This window comes from Scyliorhinus canicula, chromosome 2 (genome assembly GCF_902713615.1).
Source record: "Scyliorhinus canicula chromosome 2, sScyCan1.1, whole genome shotgun sequence".
In the NCBI taxonomy this organism is placed as follows: domain Eukaryota; kingdom Metazoa; phylum Chordata; class Chondrichthyes; order Carcharhiniformes; family Scyliorhinidae; genus Scyliorhinus; species Scyliorhinus canicula.
In genome coordinates, this window is record NC_052147.1 from 72,211,656 (window position 1) to 72,231,297 (window position 19,642).

At 43.7% G+C, this 19,642-nt stretch overlaps 1 protein-coding gene across 2 annotated transcripts in view; it reads left to right on the forward strand.

Annotated features, from left to right (window-relative positions):
• Positions 1–267: 267 nt before the first annotated feature.
• The window catches only part of ctage5 (CTAGE family, member 5), a 120,988-nt gene continuing 101,613 nt past the window's right edge, over positions 268–19,642 (forward strand). Inside the window, exons 1-4 of one of the 2 annotated variants that reach the window (XM_038780444.1) lie at positions 268–425; positions 1,933–2,066; positions 9,758–9,844; positions 15,375–15,555. In XM_038780444.1, coding sequence (XP_038636372.1) covers positions 311–425; positions 1,933–2,066; positions 9,758–9,844; positions 15,375–15,555 — 517 coding nt within the window. In that variant the 5' untranslated portion in view covers positions 268–310. The remainder of the gene's footprint in view (positions 426–1,932; positions 2,067–9,757; positions 9,845–15,374; positions 15,556–19,642) is intronic. The other variant, XM_038780454.1, reaches the window with a different exon arrangement.

Here is a 19,642-nt window from a genome sequence, read left to right on the forward strand (position 1 = left end):
CATGTTTCTGATTACAGATACTCCCTGCATGTTCAACGGTTGATGATTTATCTGATCAAGTCTACAGAGTTAATCATTAAGTCCTTTTACTGTGACCCACAGTCCACGGACACGTCGCAATTTTCTTTCCAAAATAAAGAAAATGTAGTTTGTTTTAAAGACGACAAGAAAGTACATTTTTTTTGGCGGAGGGGGGGGGGGGGGGGGGGGGGGGGGGTGAAACTGTTTGGCTGGAGAAGGAAGTTTTCTAAACCCCCACTATTTCCAGCGCTGCCCAGGTTCGAGAAAGGAGATTGTGAGGCAGCCCAACATGGCGAAAGCGGCAGAATTCAGCATTTTATACTTGCTATTCCTACAATTGATCCCAAGAGACATGGGCTCAAAATTATCTGACCTAAAAATGTGTGGCGATCCTGAATGTGAAGGTAAGTGAACTTCTGCGCATACATTGTGTTAATTAAGATTCGGAAGGCCACATTTTGGCACTTTTGGCAATAAATACCACCCAGTTCTCTTGTGTATATACCATACTTTTTTTTAAAGGATTAATGATTTTTACCAGTACCTTGGGCTTCCATTTCATATGTTGCTGTTACGTTGTGATTTCCCTTATCCTATATGATTCAGTTTGAAGTAGATCTGTCTTTTCTATGCTTACTATTTAGTTACAGCTTTGCCGGCTCCCTTCAGTGTGGGATTCCCCAGTAATTCAATCTCCTGATCCTAGGGGTCAGTCAGCCTCGTGTCTTTTTTGCATCATGCCCAGTGCTCGAACTTCTGCGTTTTGTGCCCCGAGGACTGAAACTGAACGTTTTTCAACTTCGTTCGGTTTCAATTTCCTTGGAACTTCTTTCGCTGCATTGTAATTTAGGGTGGAATCCTGCTTGCACATGTAAAAACTGGGGGTTGCACTAAAGTTAGAGTAGTAGAGAGAGAAGGCCAAAATAAATGTGCTCTACTGTCCAATGTACAGTATAGTGACTGTACTCTGACTTATTACTATTTTGGCTTTTTTCCTGGCCTTTTGGCTTTTGACTTCGACATCCTATTATGTTTGTTAATTGCTGCTGTAGTGTGCTTGGGCCCAAACTTTCTTTCAATTTAGTCTGAGCTGATGTGGCATTAGTTATGATGCATTTATGTCACCCATTTTTCGCTTCCTCTGTTCGCACTTTACAAATGTAAGTGTAAAGTGTGAACAGAGGAAGAGAAAAATGGGTGACATAAATGCATCATAACTAATGCCACATCAGCTCAGACTAAATTGAAAGAAAGTCAATTTATTACATTTACATTTTACACTTCTCCACGTAGGACATATTTTATTGTTAAGAAATCTATATAAATACAAGTTGGTGTCAAATTTAATTGACTGTTCTATTGCTTTTGTCTAAATATTTGGCTAGATAACATATTGACAACACGACATTGGCTAATTTGTGTATTCATTTTATTATAATGATTCCTAGGGTTAAAATTGAGTTTCTAAGGGGCGGCATGTGGCGCAGTGGTTAGCACTGGGACTGTGGCGCCAAGGAGCCGGATTCGCATCCCTGCCCTGGGTCACTGTCCGTGTGGAGTTTGCACATTCTCCCCGTGTCTGCGTGGGTTTCAACCCCACAACCCAAAGATGTGCTGGTTATGTGGATTGGCCACACTAAATTGCCCCTTAATTGGAAAAGAAAAAAAATTGGCTACTCTAAATTTATTAAAAAAGAGAAGAGAAAAAAATAGAGTTTCTTTAATGAATTATAAGGTTATAGACTGTGCACCAGGACAAGTTTCCTTAACCTACAATTTGTGCAGCACAAGTTAACAATTTAAGCAGCTTGTACATTTTAGATGATACGGAAAAATCTATTTATGATCTAATGAAGGAAATATATGTCTTTTTCAACTTTTTGGTCCAATCTGCTCTTGGTGTTTATACAGGATACCTGAGCAGAGTAAAAGCTACAATGGACTATACAGGTCGTGATTGTAGATTCCTTACTTTCAAGTCCGGAGACTCTATACTTGTTTATTTTAAGTTGACTGGGAAAAGAGATGATTTATGGGCTGGAGGTGTAAGTATTGTGTTCTGTAATTTATTGTTTTGTTTCAAAGTGTATTTTCATGTTCCATTTTTGTGGGTTAACAATCTTGTATGTTTGTTTCATAATGTTCCCACATCCTCAAATAATCTTTCATTCATGATTGTGCTAATGTTATATGCATACAATGTATTGCTTCATTGCCTCATTGTTAGAATCCATTATTAAGAAGGTGGTAGGAGGGCAGCACGGTGGCGCAGTGGGTTAGCCCTGTTGCCTCACGGCGCCGAGGTCCCAGGTTCGATCCCGGCTCTGGGTCACTGTCTGTGTGGAGTTTGCACATTCTCCCCGTGTTTGCGTGGGTTTCGCCCCCACAACCCAAAAGATGTGCAGAGTAGGTGGATTGGCCACGCTAAATTGCCCCTTAATAGGAAAAAATTAATTGGGTACTCTAAATTTATTTATTTTAAAAATTTTTTTTTAAAAGGTGGTAGGAATGGTAGAATATTTAGAATCCACTACACAGAGTCAACACAGTTTTGAAAAATGGTAATCATGTTGAAAAATGTTTTGAAATAAGATCATATCTCTACAGTGCAGAAGGAGGCCATTCAGTCCAAGGGGTCTGTACCGACCCTCTGAAGGAGTACACTACCTAGGCCCAATTCAAACCCCCACCCTATCCCCGTAACCCACCTAGGGCAATTTAACAGAGCCAATCCACCTAAGCTGCACATTTTAGGACTGTGGGAGGGAACCGGAGAACCCAAAGGAAACCCATGCAGACACGGGAAGAATGTGCAAACTCCACACAGTCACCCGAGGTTGGAGTCAGACCCAGGACCCTGGCATTGTGAGGCAGCAGTGCTAACCACTGTGCCACCATGCTACCCCAGTTCTTTGATAATGTAATAGGTAAGGTAGATAAAGAGGAACCAGTAGATGTAATGTATTTGATTTCCAAAACGGATTTGATAGGATCCACATTAAGAGTCACGACACAGGAGAACATTTTGGGTGATATATTAGCACTGGTAGCGGATTGGGTAACTAATAGGAAATACAAAGTCAGGATAAATTAATCATTTTCAGGTTGGCAAACTGGAACAAGTTAGGTGTCACAGGGTTCAATGCTAGGGACTCAACTATTTCTGATCTATATTAATGACTTAGATGAGGGGATCAAATGTATTGTAGCCAAATTTGTTTATGCTGTAAAGATCGGTGGGAAAGCAACTTCTGATATAAAGAGTCTGCAAAGGGAAATAGAAAAAAATGAGGAGGTAAAAGTTTGCTAAATGGAGTATAATATCGAAAACGTGAGGATGTCCACTTTGGCAGGAAGAATAGAAAAAAATCAATATTATTTAAATAGCGAGAGACTGTAGAATACTGCAGGACCTAGACATCTGGGACATGGATCACAAAATGTTCGCATTGAAATACAGAAGTAACTAGGAAGGCAAATGGAATGCTGCCCTTTATTGAAAGGGTGATGGAGTATAAAAGTAGAACAACTGTACAGGGCATTGGTGAGACCACTAGAGTACTGTGTGCAGTTTTGATCACTTTATTTAAGGGGGGATATATCTCCTTTGGAAGCAGTTCAGAAAAAGTTCACGAGGCTGATTCCTGGGATGAAGGCGTTGGCTAATAAGGAAAGGTTGAGAAGGTTGGGCGTGGGCAGCACGGTGGCGCAGTAGGTTAGCACTGTTGCCTCACGGCGCCGAGGTCCCAGATTCGATCTAGGCTCTGGGTCACTGTCATAGAACATAGAACATAGAACGATACAGCGCAGTACAGGCCCTTCGGCCCTCGATGTTGCACCGACATGGAAAAAAACTAAAGGCCATCTAACCTACACTATGCCCTTATCATCCATATGCTTATCCAATAAACTTTTAAATGCCTTCAATGTTGGCGAGTTCACTACTGTTGCAGGTAGGGCATTCCACGGCCTCACCACTCTTCGCGTAAAAAACCGACCTCTGACCTCTGTCCTATATCTATTACCCCTCAATTTAAGGCTATGTCCCCTCGTGCTAGCCACCTCCATCCGCGGGAGAAGGCTCTCGCTGTCCACCCTATCTAACCCTCTGATCATTTTGTAATCCTCTATTAAGTCACCTCTTAACCTTCGTCTCTCTAACGAAAACAACCTCAAGTCCATCAGCCTTTCCTCATAAGATTTTCCCTCCATACCAGGCAACATCCTGGTAAATCTCCTCTGCACCCGTTCCAAAGCTTCCACGTCCTTCCTATAATGAGGCGACCAGAACTGTACGCAATACTCCAAATGCGGCCGTACTAGAGTTTTGTACAACTGCAACATGACCTCATGGCTCCGGAACTCAATCCCTCTACCAATAAAGGCCAACACACCATAGGCCTTCTTCACAACCCTATCAACCTGGGTGGCAACTTTCAGGGATCTATATACATGGACACCGAGATCCCTCTGCTCATCCACACTACCAAGAATTTTACCATTAGCCAAATATTCCTCATTCCTGTTATTCTTTCCAAAGTGAATCACCTCACACTTCTCCACATTAAACTCCATTTGCCACCTCTCAGCCCAGCTCTGCAGCTTATCTATGTCCCTCAGTAACCTGCAACATCCTTCCGCACTGTCTGCAACTCCACCGACTTTAGTGTCGTCTGCAAATTTACTCGCCCATCCTTCTGCGCCCTCCTCTAGGTCATTTATAAAAATGACAAACAGCAACGGCCCCAGAACAGATCCTTGTGGTACGCCACTCGTAACTGAACTCCATTCTGAACATTTCCCATCAACCACCACTCTCTGTCGTCTTTCAACTAGCCAATTTCTGATCCACATCTCTAAATCACCCTCAATCCCCAGCCTCCGTATTTTCTGCAATAGCCGACCGTGGGGAACCTTATCAAACGCTTTACTGAAATCCATATACACCACATCAACTGCTCTACCCTCGTCCACCTGTTCAGTCACCTTCTCAAAGAACTCGATAAGGTTTGTGAGGCATGACCTACCCTTCACAAAACCATGCTGACTATCCCTAATCATATTATTCCTATCTAGATGATTATAAATCGTATCTTTTATAATCCTCTCCAAGACTTTACCCACCACAGACGTTAGGCTCACCGGCCTATAGTTACCGGGGTTATCTCTACTCCCCTTCTTGAACAAAGGGACCACATTTGCTATCCTCCAGTCCTCTGGCACTATTCCTGTAGCCAATGATGACCTAAAAATCAAAGCCAAAGACTCAGCAATCTCTTCCCTGGCTTCCCAGAGAATCCTAGGATAAATCCCATCAGGCCCCGGGGACTTATCTATTTTCACCTTGTCCAGAATTGCCAACACTTCTTCCCTACGCACCTCAATGCCATCTATTCTAATAGCCTGGGTCTCAGCATTCTCCTCCACAATATTATCTTTTTCCTGAGTGAATACTGACGAAAAGTATTCATTTAGTATCTCGCTTATCTCCTCAGCCTCCACACACAACTTCCCACCACTGTCCTTGACTGGCCCTACTCTTACCCTAGTCATTCTTTTATTCCTGACATACCTATAGAAAACTTTTGGGTTTTTCTTGATCCTACCTGCCAAATACTTCTCATGTCCCCTCCTTGCTCGTCTTAGCTCTCTCTTTAGATCCTTCCTTGCTTCCCTGTAACTATCAAGCGCCCCAACTGAAACTTCACATCTCATCTTCATATAGGCCTCCTTTTTCCTCTTAACAAGAGATTCCACTTCTTTGGTAAACCACGGTTCCCTCGCTCTACCCTTTCCTCCCTGTCTGACTGGTACGTACTGATCAAGAACACGCAATAGCTGTTCCTTGAACAAGCTCCACATATCCAGTGTGCCCAATCCTTGCAGCCTACTTCTCCAACCTACACATCCTAAGTCATGTCGATTGGCATCATAATTGCCCTTCCCCCAGCTATAACTCTTGCCCTGTGGGGTATACTTATCCCTTTCCATCACTAATGTATGGAAGTATACCCGCTTATCCCTTTCCATCACTAATGTAAAGGTCACCTCACTAATGTAAAGGTCACCTCACTAATGTAAAGGTCACATCTGTCCGTGTGGAGTTTGTACATTCTCCCAGTGTTTGCGTGGGTTTTGCCCCCACAACCCACAGATGTGTAAGGTAGGTGGATTGGCCACACTAAATTGCCCCTAAATTGGAAAAGATTAACTGGGTACTCTAAATTAAAAAAAAAAGAGAAGGTTGGACGTATGCTCACTGGAGTTTAGAAGAAGGAGAGGAGGAATTACTTCACACAAAGGGTTCTGAATCTGTGGAATTCTCTATCCCAGAGTACAATGGACACCGGAACACTAAACAAATTCATTGAAGAGATAGATACGTTTTTAATTAGTAGCAGGATGAAGATAGGAAGATTAGATGGAGAGCGGGTGGAAAGGTTGGGGGGAGGGGTGGGGGTGCTTTTTCAGGGAGGGCAGCAAGGAAAGTTGAGTTAAGGCCACAATCAGATCATCCATGACCATAGAGGCGGAGCAGGTTTGATGGACCAACTGGCGTAAACCTGCTATTTCTTCTGATCCTATGATTTTATAGAGGGTGGAAGTTGGGAGGCCAACCAGGAGAGTTTTATAATAGATTACTCTGAAGGTAATCAGATGGATATGAGTTTCGGAAGCAGAAAAGTGGAAGAGGGACCAAAATGGGTAATGTTACATAGAAAGAGGTAGGCAGTCTAAACTGCCCATTACTCTGACTCTGGCCTCTTGTACATTCCTTTTTATCCCTTGATGGTCATTCCTAAAAAAAATCCCCATGTCCGGGAGTCCAGTCCTAAACATCCTCTAATTCTTGAGCTACCTCTGCTTCTTTAAAATCCTCCATAAAACCCATTGTTTTGGTAAATTTGCCAGCATTGAGGTACAGTGTAGCCACCTGGGATGGCCACTGCCCAACACAAAATGGAAGATTACAAAGAATGCAGGGAAAATGGACATGTTGCAAAAGCAAGCAGCTTGCAGAAGCGCTTGTGTATTCTGACTGCTGCAGAAACCAGACAGCACTGTGAAAAAAACAAGTTAGCATACTAATGGGGCGATACTCGGTGATTCCCAGGTACAATGGAAACAAGTTAACTCAAATCGCTACATTGAATAGAAGGCCAGACTTCTCGGCACCAAGAGAAGTCCAAAACAATAAGCCCCAAGAACCGCCCAGTGATCGAAGAACAGCCCCGTTATTGGGGAAATTCAAATCAATCGATTGGGAAAAGACCCAATCGATTGTGAGTGTATAGAGGGTCCGCCCAGGTGGGCGCGAGACCCTGGGAGAGGTATAAGACAGAGACCCCGACCCCAGCTCTCTCTCTTAGCCAGCCTCTCCTTGGCCAGCTCTCTCAGCCGGCCCTCCCAACAAGAACACCTTTGCAGCAGCTCTCGCACTTGACCACGGAGAGGAGAGGCCTGGCCAGCAGCCGCCATCAAGTAAGTGTCATACAACGCACGCTACGAGAGTAGACACTCCTGACCCCTTTAGTCCACAACTACTGGAAACCAGTGCAGAGCAAGAGACCATTGATCCCTGATCCAGCAGTTCCCTTATCCAGATAAGTATTTGGCCTGTTAGTGGTAGGATTAGCCTAGTCTTGTAGTTTTATATGCACAATTAGTAGATAACTATTATAATAAACGTGTCTTGTTTGAACTTACTAACTGGTGTATGGAGTTATTGGTCTGAACTTTAACTTGAAACTTGTGGCGGTAACTTAATGATACCTGGCGACTCTAGAGCTAAGGAACGAAACAGAGCCAAATTGAGTGTAAAGCACACTCACCCAGAACGAGCAACAACAGCTAGTAACTAGGAAGGAAAATTGAATTTGTCAGCCCTCCCACTAACTCTCTGTTTGGCTCAGCCTCTTTCTGTTTGGACAACCCTCCCTGGGACCATTTTCTAAGTCATCCCCTCCCCTCCGTCTTTGATGCCCTTGTCCCCAGTAAAACTCTCAATTTCTCCCATCATAATTGTTCCCCAAGGTGCAGCACTGATCTTCGCTCCCTTAATGCCAATGGACTCAGATTTGAACATAAACGGCGGCACAGTGGGTTAGCCCTGCTGCCTCACGGCACTGAGGTCCCAGGTTCGATCCCGGCTCTGGGTCACTGTCCGTGTGGAGTTTGCACATTCTCCTTGTGTTTGCATGGGTTTCACCCCACAACCCAAGGATGTGCAGGCTAGGTGGATTGAACACGCTAAATTGCCCCTTAATTGGAAAAGAATGAATTGGATACACTAAAAAAAAATTTAAAAATTGAACATAAATAGCCCATAACTGATTGAGCCCATCATCAAACATTATTGGGTTCTGCTAAAACTGCTTATTACGGCAATACAGAGAGAACTCCAGGCTTCTTGTCCCCATTCCCAACCGTTTCCTTACAACCCTCTCCCATGCTCCCTCACATATCACCTCTTCTTTTCTTGCTTTTTAAAATCCCTTCCCTGCTCTCCTGTCTCTGTAACCTTCTCCAGCCCTCTGAGAACTCTGCATTTTTCCAACCCTGGACACTTGTGCTCCACATTCTTCTTCAGCCCATTCTTGAGCCAACAAAGCTATGAGCTCTCAAATTTCCTCCCGGAACCTTGCCACTTCTCCCTTACCTGTCCTCCTTAATACCTATTTCTTTGACAAAGTCTCTAATCACGTGTCCAGATGTCTCCTTTGCCTCATTGTCAGTTTTATTTGATCATGTTCCTCAGAAGCACTTTAGAATCTTTTACTACATTAAAAGCAGCATATTGTTTCTCAGCAAGTTGCCTCTCTCAAACAACATGAACCCAATAGAATTATTTGTTGTCATTGTTTACCTATTCAGTGAACTTAATTAATTCCTAAGTTCTGTGATTTATGTTTCTAATGTAGATCAGATATACATTATATATATATATATAATGTGCCACTTTTTATGCAATGTTTTCAGTAACTAGAAATGAGTTTCTGAACATTAACTGAGTTTGATAAACATAGCAAATAAAAGCGGGAGGAGGCCCTTTGGCCCTTCGAGCCTGCTCTGCCATTCATTCTGATCATGGCTGATCATCAAGTTCAATTCCCCGATCCTGCCTCACCTGCCCATATCCCTTGATCGTTTTAGCCCCAAGAGCTATAAGTAATTCCTTCTTGAAATTGCACAACATTTTGGCCTCAACTACTTGCTGTGATATCAAATTCCACAGATTCACTACTCTCTGGGTGAAGACAATTCTCCTCACCTCAGTCCTAAAAGTGTTACCCCTTATCCTCAAACTATTACCCCTAGTTCTGGAGTCCCCCACCATCGGGAACATTTTTTCTGAATCTACCCTGTCTAATCCTGTTAGAATGTTGTAAGTTTCTATGAGATCCCCTCTCACTCTTCTAAACTCTAATGAATATAATCCTAGCCGACTTAGCCTCTCCTCATATGACAGTCCTACCATCCCAGAAATCAGCCTGGTAAACCTTCGCTGCACTCCCTCCATAGCAAGAACACATTTTCTCAGATAAGGACACCAAAACTGCACATAACTATGAGTTTAAACTATAAAACATCACATACCACACAATGGAACAAGAGATGAATGAAGATCCACACTATTTTTGGACACTAATAGAAAACATACACAAAATGCTGTTTTTCTGACATGCAAATGCTTTCATGCTCTCAGTTAACTTGTAATTACTTTATTTTATTTTAGATAGGAAAGCAATTTGGATATTTTCCGAAAGATGCAGTTCAAGTTGAAGATGTCTCAGTATTGACAGAAATGGAACTGCCAACCAAGGTAACCTATAAATTGATGTACTTGAACGTAACTTGATGTCTGCTATATTCAATGTTTCATGGTTAAATTCTGTTCCAAAGATTTCAAAATAAGTCATATTTAGATCAACCCAAATAATTTTGGTTGAATATGGTTCAGACTGGAACAGAAATATTTGACTTATTACTCTTGGAAAATTAGCCTTGATTGTCTATTTTGGAATGCAAAACTAAAAGAATGTGCTAATTCTGAGCACCTAATGCTAAAGCAGTTGGCAGCACAGGGAAGTAGTAGACACCTTGGGCAAACTCACTTCAGTTTATTTCAGTGGACACAGAAATGAACATTAATATCAGAGTTACATTTATTCCATATCAGGCCTAACTTTTTAATCTAATAGTAAATTAACAATGCAAACATAAATACTTAAACATGTTTTTATGATCTTTCCTATTTTGATGAGCTTTCATTTTCAATTATTTTTTTAAAATATTTTTATTCAAGGCTTTTTACATATATACCCAAAATATCAGAAGAACAATACATCAACCTAAACAAAACCTCCCCGATAGCAACACCCCACCATGTCCGCCATCCCCATTTTTACCCCTACTCTCTACCCCCCCTCCCCCCGCCTTGCTGTCTCCTCAATCCTCCTTGAAGAAATCAATGAACGGTTTCCATCTCATGGTAAACCCCTCCACCGACCCCCACATAGCGAACCTGATCTTCTCCAATTTCAGGAATTCTGCCAGGTCGCTCATCCACACCCCTGCCTTTCGCGCCTCTGAGTCCCGCCAACAAAACAATATGTGCCTCCGGGCTATCAGGGAGGCAGAGGTCAATACCCCCCCCCCCCCCCCCCCCCCCCCGAACCACAGGGTCTTCTGATACGCCATTTCCGGACTACCCCCATGCCCAGAACCTCAGATATAACACCCGAGAACCCCTGCCAACCTCAGTCTTGGAGACGCCCACAACATGTGGATGCGATTCGCGCCCCTCCCACCCCCACGCACCGCCAACACCTGTCTTCACCTCCGCAACAACCTGCTCATCCTCACCACAGTCATGTCGGCCCTATGTGCCACTTTAAACTGAATGAGGCTTAACCTTGCACACGATGAGGACGCATTCACCCTCCACAATGCCTCAGCCCATGTCCCGGCCTGCACCTCCCCTCCCACCTCCTCCTCCCACTTGCGCTTGATCTCCTCCACCGGAGCACCCTCCCTCTCGCATCAATTCCTTGTATATATCCGACAACTTCCCTTCCCCTATTTGGTCTTCCGACAAGAGCTTATCCTGCAACACCAGAGGCGGCAGCCCCAGGAAGGACGGCACCTCCTCATGATATCCCTCACCTGCAGCTAACTAAAGCCATTGCCCTTGGAGAACTCATACAATTCCTCCAACTACTAGAGCTCCATGAATTTTACCTATATAAACAAGTCCTAAAACATTCAGTCCCCGCCTGCTGCCACCCCAAAACCTCGCATCCAGCCCCGCCGGCACAAACCTATGGTTGTCAGATATCAGCACCCACAACAACATGCACTGCAGTCCAAAATGTTAGCTGCACTGACCCCACACCCTTAATGCTGACACCGCCACCGGGCTCAAGGAGTACCTGGCCAGCGAGAATGGAGGTGGTGCCAACAAGAGTGCCGTCAGACTCTGGTTTGGGGCTGGTTTAGCACAGTGGGCTAAACAGCTGGCTTGTGATGCAGAACAAGGCAGCAGCACGGTTCAATTCCCGTACCAGCCTCCCCAAACAGGTGCCAGAATGTGGCGACCAGGGGCTTTTCACAGTAACTTCATTGAAGCCTACTTGTGACAATAAGCGATTATTATTATATTAAACTCATTCCCCTACACAACACTGTCTCTAACCACTCCCAAACCGACCTCTCCTTCACAGCCCACTTACTTACCATTGCAATATTCATCGCCCAAAGATAATTTATCAAATTCGGCAACGCCAACACCCCGCCTCGTCCCCGCTCCAAGAACACCTTTCCCACTCGTGGGTCTTCCCCGCCCACACAAACTCCAAAATCGTCCCTTTAACCTTCCGAAAAAAGGACTTGGGGGCAAAGATAAGGAGGTTTTGAAGCACAAACAGAAACCTGGGCAGCACCGTCATTTTCATTATCTGCACGAGCCCAGCCAGCGACAGCGGCAACACATCCCACCTCTTAAAATCCACCTTCATTCCCTCCACCAACCTTGCCAAGTTCAATCCGTGTAGCTGGTCCTAGCTCTGCGCCACCTGGATTCCTAAATAACTAAAGATCAACCGGCAACTCCCATAATCCCTTCTCTTGTCCTCTGGCATTAATCAGGAACACCTCACTCTTTCCCAATGTTCAATGTATACACCAAAAAACAGCCAATTCCCCCAAAATCCCCATAATCCCTGCAGTGCTGCCCGCCAGGTCCAAGATATATAATCACAAATTATCCATGTATCGCGAAATCCAATGCTCACCACCCCTTCCTCGTCAATCCATCACCACCTAACTGCCATTGCCAATGGCTCCATCACCCAAGACGAAAAGCAATGGGGAGAGTAGGCACCCCTGTCTTGTCCCACAATGTAACCCAAAGTACCCCGATCTTATCTGGTTTGTCCCAATGCTTGTCACCGGCGCCTTGTACAGCAGCTGGACCCAATGCACAAACCCCTGCCCCAACCTAAACCATTCCAGCACCTCCAACAAATACGCCCACTCCACCCGATCAAAAGCCTTCTCCGCGTCCATCACCACCACTACGTCTATCACCTGTCCCCCCCCGAGCGCATCATAATTACATTAAGTAGACTCCACACATACGCCGACAACTACCTCCCCTTTAGAAATGCCATTGGTCCTCCCCTATCATCCCCGGCAGTTGATGGGCAAATCCACCCCATGCTGTACATGGTTGAAAACCACAATTGCTGAATACTCCCGAGTCGACCATTCCCACCAGCAGCGCCTTGTCCATCACAAAAAAAGTCAATCCGGGAGGAGCCAGGTGCACATGGGAGAAGTATGAAAACTTCTTCACCCTCAGCCTCCCAAATCTCCACGGGTCCAACCCCTATGCATTCCATGAACCTCCTCCACTCTCTCACCACCACCGACACCCTAAACGACCTAGGACTCGATCGGTCCAGACTCGGGTCCAGGACCGTATTGAAATCACTCCCCATAATCAGCCGGGATTTTCCCGAACACCCGCCTCATCCCAATTCAGGACATAAATATTTACGAGGACTTCTGGCATTTTCTCCAGCTTCCCTCTGACCATCACATGCCTACCTCAGTTGGATCGGCCACACTGCTCCCCACCTCGAAAGCCACTCTCTTATTAACCAATGCCACCACCCCTGTCGTCTTCATATCCAGACCCAAGTGAAACACCTGCCCCACCCATCCCTTCCTCAGCCTCGTCTTATCCCCCAGCTTCAGGTGCATCTCCTGCAAAGACACAATGTCCGCCTTCAGACTCCTCAGATGCGTGAACACACGCAACCATTTAACCAGCCATTCAGCCCGTGTGACCATCCTGATAATGGGGCTCTCCGCCTTTTTCTGCCGATCACCCTTTTTAAGCCAGTCCCCGACCCACGTCACATGCACCTCAGGCCCACCCTAGGATTTCCGCTGCATCTCTCCCTTCCCTACTGCGCCACAACCATGTCAGCAACCCCCCCTCCCCTCCCCACCAGCAAACAAAAGACCAACACCACTCCATTCAACTCTCCCCCCCCCCCCCCCCCCCCCCACCCCCCGCCCCCCCCCCCCCCCCCCCCCCCCCTCCTCCTGGCAAGCCCCTACTTCACTCCCGTTAGCAACCTCAGCTAGCATGGTGGCACCCACCCAAAGCCTCTGACTTCCCCTTACCCTTCCAGTCCACCCCTCTTCCCCCCCCCCAATCCTCCGTATGACCAACAAACAAATAAAACCAAAAGGGGCACTTGCCATCACCGCTGCCCTGTTGAAACACACCCAATATTTCCGACCCCATGTGCCTTACAATGAACACACAGCTGCTCCCAGAGTAATGTCCTCACATTCCTACCAGTTCATGGTCCCTCATTAAGTCCATCGCCTCCTCTGACGAGTCTAAATAAAATTCCTGCTTTGGTGTGTCACCCACAAGGGGGCAGGGTACAAAACCCCAAACTTTACACACTTCTTTTTAAAAAAAAAAATTTAGAGAACCCAATTATTTTTTCCAATTAAGGGGCAATTTAGTGTGGCCAATCCACCTACCCTGCACATCTTTTGGGTTGTGGGGGTGAAACCCACGCAAACACGGGGAGAATGTGCAAACTCCACACAGACAGTGACCCCGGGAATTTGAACCCGGGTCCTCAACGCCGTAGGCAGCAATGCTAACCACTGTGCCACTGTGCTGCCCAACTTTACACACTTCTTAAAGAGAGCCGCCCTTTATGTGATTGTACCTGGCCCTCCGCATCACCAGTTCTGCACCCAGGTCCTGGTAAATCCGCAGTGCACTTCCGTCCAGGTGTATTTCTTGGTCGGCCTTGCCCACTGCAGAATATTTTCCTTGTCTAAAAGTCGATGCAGCCTCACCAACATCACTCTAGGCAGTTCCCCCCGTTACCTCCTCCCTGTGTGCCCGAACCACCTCGAGGGGCCAGTCGAAGGGCCCCTCCCCTATCAACCTCTCCAGCATACTTGGCGGCCTCCACTCCCTCAATGCTCTCAGGCATCCCAACAATCATCAAATTCTGCCTCCTGCAGCGGTTCTTGAGTTCTCCCAATTGCACTCTTAGCCTCTTGTGGCTGTTCATTACCATCCCCAGCTCCATCTCCAACAAGGCCAGCCGCTCCTCATGCTTCCCCAGTGCCTCCTCCACCTTCTGTATTGCCAGGCCCAGAGCCTCCTGCCTCTGCTCCACTCGCTCGATCACCTCACCCTGAGCGGCTCCACCACTTTGGCCAAATCCTCCAAAGCCTCTTCCTCCTGCTGCTGGTATTTGTTGTTCAAAAACTCCACCAGCTGCTCCGTCGACCACTAGGCGGGCAGTGCTGCCCCCTTGCCCTCCGCCATCTTCACCTGCTCCAGCTGTTCTCTCTTTCTTGTGGCACTTCTCGTCCACTGATCCATACACCAATCTTACCAGAGGAGTATTACCTTCCCTGGGCACTCACACACCTTTTGCCCTCAAATACCACATCATTCGGGTGGGGAAGGACCAAAAAGATCCACCTTAAGCGGGAGCCACTAAATGTGTGATCACTCACTCCATGGCCGTCACCGGAAGTCCATTTTCAATTATTTTAACCTCATCCATATTTATTCAGAATATCCCTTCTCAAACTAAATTCCTCAAATTTGCATATCTTAGACTTCCAACTTCAACACATACTTTCCATCCCTTACTTTTCTCTTGGATGTACTTATTCCACAGTCATTTCATATTTCCCAATTAAAATCATCCACATGTAAAAAGTGCGGGAAAACAAAAAGGTAACTAATTTACCCTAAATCAGAAGCATAAACTTAAGACTCTGCATATTTGTTTCAGGAAAGTGATTTCCTTTGCCTTGATGGAGGTGATTATTACACTGAAAGTGGAGAAAGTGATTCAGTTCATGATGAATATGGAGAAAATTCATTTTCAAAATCAGAAGAAATGAAAGCCATATTAGGACATGAATCCGACCTGAACAATTACAACCAGGATTACAAAGGTAATTCTGCTAAAGGTGAACATGTGGACAATTTAATTAATCTTTATAAAGAGCAATTACAAAGAACACATCATGCTGCAGATGACACTGAGTTAGAGATGACAACTGGTGAAGAACAATTTCAACCAAGTGTAGCAACTGACGCGATTGTGCAAATAGATAAGTTTCTTTCACCAGCTGATCACCTGAATGAAATAAGTGAAGAAAGTGTCTCCAAACATACAGATAACAATGATATCAACTTAGCCATAGGTCCTGAATCGGCAAACAGTGAATATATTGGGACAAAAAATGAGCATGCAGGACAGAAAATCAGTGAAGCCACTGCTATTACATCTGAAAGCAATGAAGAATCTAAATTTGTGGAAGAGGAATCTAGTTGGATTGGATCTAGAATTAGCGAGTGGTTTGGTTTGGAAAGTAATCTGGATAAGAAGGTTATGGAATCTGCTGACCTGCCTCTACAGCTAAACTCCTTTAAAAGTCGTAAAATTGCATTGGACTATAGTGAGGATACCACAATGTCTGAAACAATTGAAGAACTAAACAATGGTGTGCATTACAAAGGCAAAGAAAACCTTGGTTCTGAAAAGTCAGCCTGGATTGGCGGCTTGTCCAAATTGTTTAGCTTCATCGGTGATTCGCCAGAAGATGTTCTATCCAGCAATGATAATTACAAAAATAAAGATAAGAATGAAAATGTAAAGTTGGATTCTATTGATGACAGCACAGGCTCAAGTAAAAATATGGCAACCGACTTCGAAAACAAAATTTTTGATCTTTCGGATCCAGACGAACTAGGGCTAAAATCTAGTAGTTCAGAAAGAACATCAAAAAACGGCAATGAAGATACTCAAATGGATAACGATCAGTTGTCGTTTGATTTAATGGACAAATTATGGCATTCTCAAATCAATAAAGCTGAGCATTCGGGCATATCCAAAGAAACAGAAAATGTTGGGGAAGAGAAGACCATGGATAGTGATGATTCAAAAACATGGTGGTTTCACTTTAATACAATACGTGACACATTTAGATTTAGGGAAAACAGTGGAGATCAGATTCCCAGAACATCAGAAGAAACACAGAATATTAATGGCAATAACAAAGATTATACAAAAGACACTGATAGATCAAAATCATCACCATGGTATCACTTCGGCTTTGGTCAAAACAATGACGATCAAGCTGCTGCCTTGCAAGACGGACCCAAAGAAAACATTGATGACATTAAAGAAAATATACTAGATAATCATGAGTCAAAATCACAATGGCTTCATTTTGGTTTAAGTGATATATTAAGGTTTGGTCAAACCAATGAAGATCACCTGACTCCTGATTCACTAGAGAAAACAAAGAAAAGCACCATTGAAGATATCGAAAACACAATGAATAGTGAATCTCAAGGTAGTTCTCCCGTGCATGTGATGAATAAGGCTCCAAGTGAAGGAGATGCAATGATTGTTGATTCATTAATAAATGGGGAAGCAAACCAGTGCCCAGAACATAGTCTATGTACAATGGAGAATGAGATTAGTTGCCAGTCTGAAGGCTTGCAGCCAGCTGCAAAGGAGCACAGGGAAATAAGAAGTGAAAACACACAGTCGATTGTTTCTGCAAATGGTTTAAAAAACAGTTTCAGTTTTGATGGAATAATATCAAAGTTTCAAGATATTCAGAAATTAAAAGTCCAAAATTTACAAGAGCAAAATTTAATACCAGATTCAAATTTCAAGGGACATAATGAACCATTGACTCAGAAAAACGTCCATGAAGAACAAAATTTGCAAGAGCATTTAAAATTTTCTTCAGAAATTAATCAACATAGTTCAGGCTACATGAGGTCTGTGACACATGAAAACATACTTATTGAAGAAAAATTACATAGTGAACAGGAGGTTTTACACAACCATGATCTAATCTCATCAGTGGAAGAATTTAGTGTCATAAGTAAAGATGAACCTTTGGTACAAGGACATTTGTATGAGGAAGAACAACCTTTAACATCTGATTCTGAATTGACACCTGCTGGAGATCCAAGTTCAGAAACTACACTTCTCACAATAACAAACAATGCAAAATTGAATTTAGTATCCAGATTGGAATCAGAACAGCTTATCTCAAATGCTCCTGATTCACTGAATACCTTACAGAATAAAGAAAAGTTTTCACAAGAACACCCAGCAATGAAATCAGACTTGCAGCAAGTTATTATTGCAGATAATAATCAATTGCCAGAGGAAGAGCTGTATCATGAGCAACAAATCTCGCAAGAGCAACATGTTACATCAATAATGGAATTTGAACAGTTTGACATTTCAGATGACGATAAACTTTTGTCCCTGGCACAAACTGATATTGAACAGAAGCATTTCAACTCTGAATTTGATGAACATTCTACCTCTGGTCAAGTTGTCCCTTCTTTACAGGATGAATTGGAGAACAAGGAAGCCATCAAACCAGGATGTTTAACATCAGCAAAGCAGCAGATTTTAGACCAGTACAACCCTTTATCAAAGAAGGATAAACATCAACCTTTAGAGGAAATGTACCCATCCTGTTTGATCGATAAACAGATCACAGTTACAAATACCTATGATCCTTCCTTACAGAGACAACTGTATGATGAAACCCAAAGAATACAATCACTGCAGCCCGCTTCAGATCATACTGGAGCTCTGCCAGAGGAAAAAATATATAGTGACAGAACCACCTTGCAACGACATGCGCCAGTATTGGAATCTGAACTCAATCAGCTTACTTTGGATCATGGCGAAACTGAATTACAGGAATGCTTACATGGAGAAGAACATGTTTTCAAAGAATGTCTGCCCTTAGAACCTGAATCTAATCAGGCTGCTCCAGCTGGTGATAAATCCTTTTCACTGAAAAAACATGATGGACAAGGCTTGCAACAACATCAAGTAACTTATACTTCTGCATCTAACTGGCTTTCTATGTCTGATCATAGTAAATATGTTTTGTTTGAAAAATTGCATGTTAATGAGGATATTCTCCAGGCAAATGTTTTGACACTTGCACAGTCTGAGCAACATACCGATTCAGTTACAGATAAAGTTCTGTTAAAGGAGAAAACGGATGATAAAGACTCTGCCTTACAGAAACAATGTATAACTTCCGATTTAGCATCAAAACTGTTTACTACAACAGATAACACAGAATCCTTACTGCCGGACAATCTGGAAGACAAAGTACAAACTTTACCCAATCTTTTATCCAGTTCACAATCTGAAGAGCCCGCTGTTTCAAATGATGGTGAAACCTTGACTCGAGAAAACTCTTTCAATCAACAAAAAAACTTGGGAGATAAATGGGTAACTTTAGAATCAGAAGAACAATCAGCTGTTTTTGTCACGACAGAGGATTTGCCACAGGAAGAAACAAATGTAACCAAAGTCAGTAACACCACCATAAATAGTGAAAAAAGCAACAAGATACACAGATCTATGGAAGCTGAATCTCTGGTAGAACATGTGAATTCACTGCTTTCAGAGAATGTGAATCTTACCGGAGACACTGATGTTAGAATCGAACCACAGCAGATTGTTAAAGAAACGAGAAAAGATAAAATGAATGACAATTACAGGGAGACTCACAGTATATATAATGAAAAAGCATCACAATCATCTATTGATTCTTTTTCCGACAACTTGTGGAGAGCTAAAATGGAGAGCAATTCTGGAAAGCTGATGGTCAACCCCATTCATAAAAAGCAAGCTACAAGCCAGTTAAGCACACCAGCTGAGCCTGATCCAGATGCTGCCACTGAAAATATAATTACAGCTACTTCTGTAAATACTGAAAATAAACATAAAACAGGAGATGCCACTGATAAAGAAACAGCACGGGATATTGAATCCATTGACCACCAAACTGGCAGTGTCTCATTCTGGGGAATAAATGAAGCAAAAAATCAGTTTGAGAAGCTCAGAGTAAAAGATGCATCACTTGACAGTACAAGCATTTATAGCAATCTTAAATTCCTAAGAAAGCACATGAGTATTGCCCAACTGCAGTATTTGGAAAGATGCTTTGACAAAGCCAAGCTCTTTTGGTTGGAAGAAATTCTTGAACATTTAGA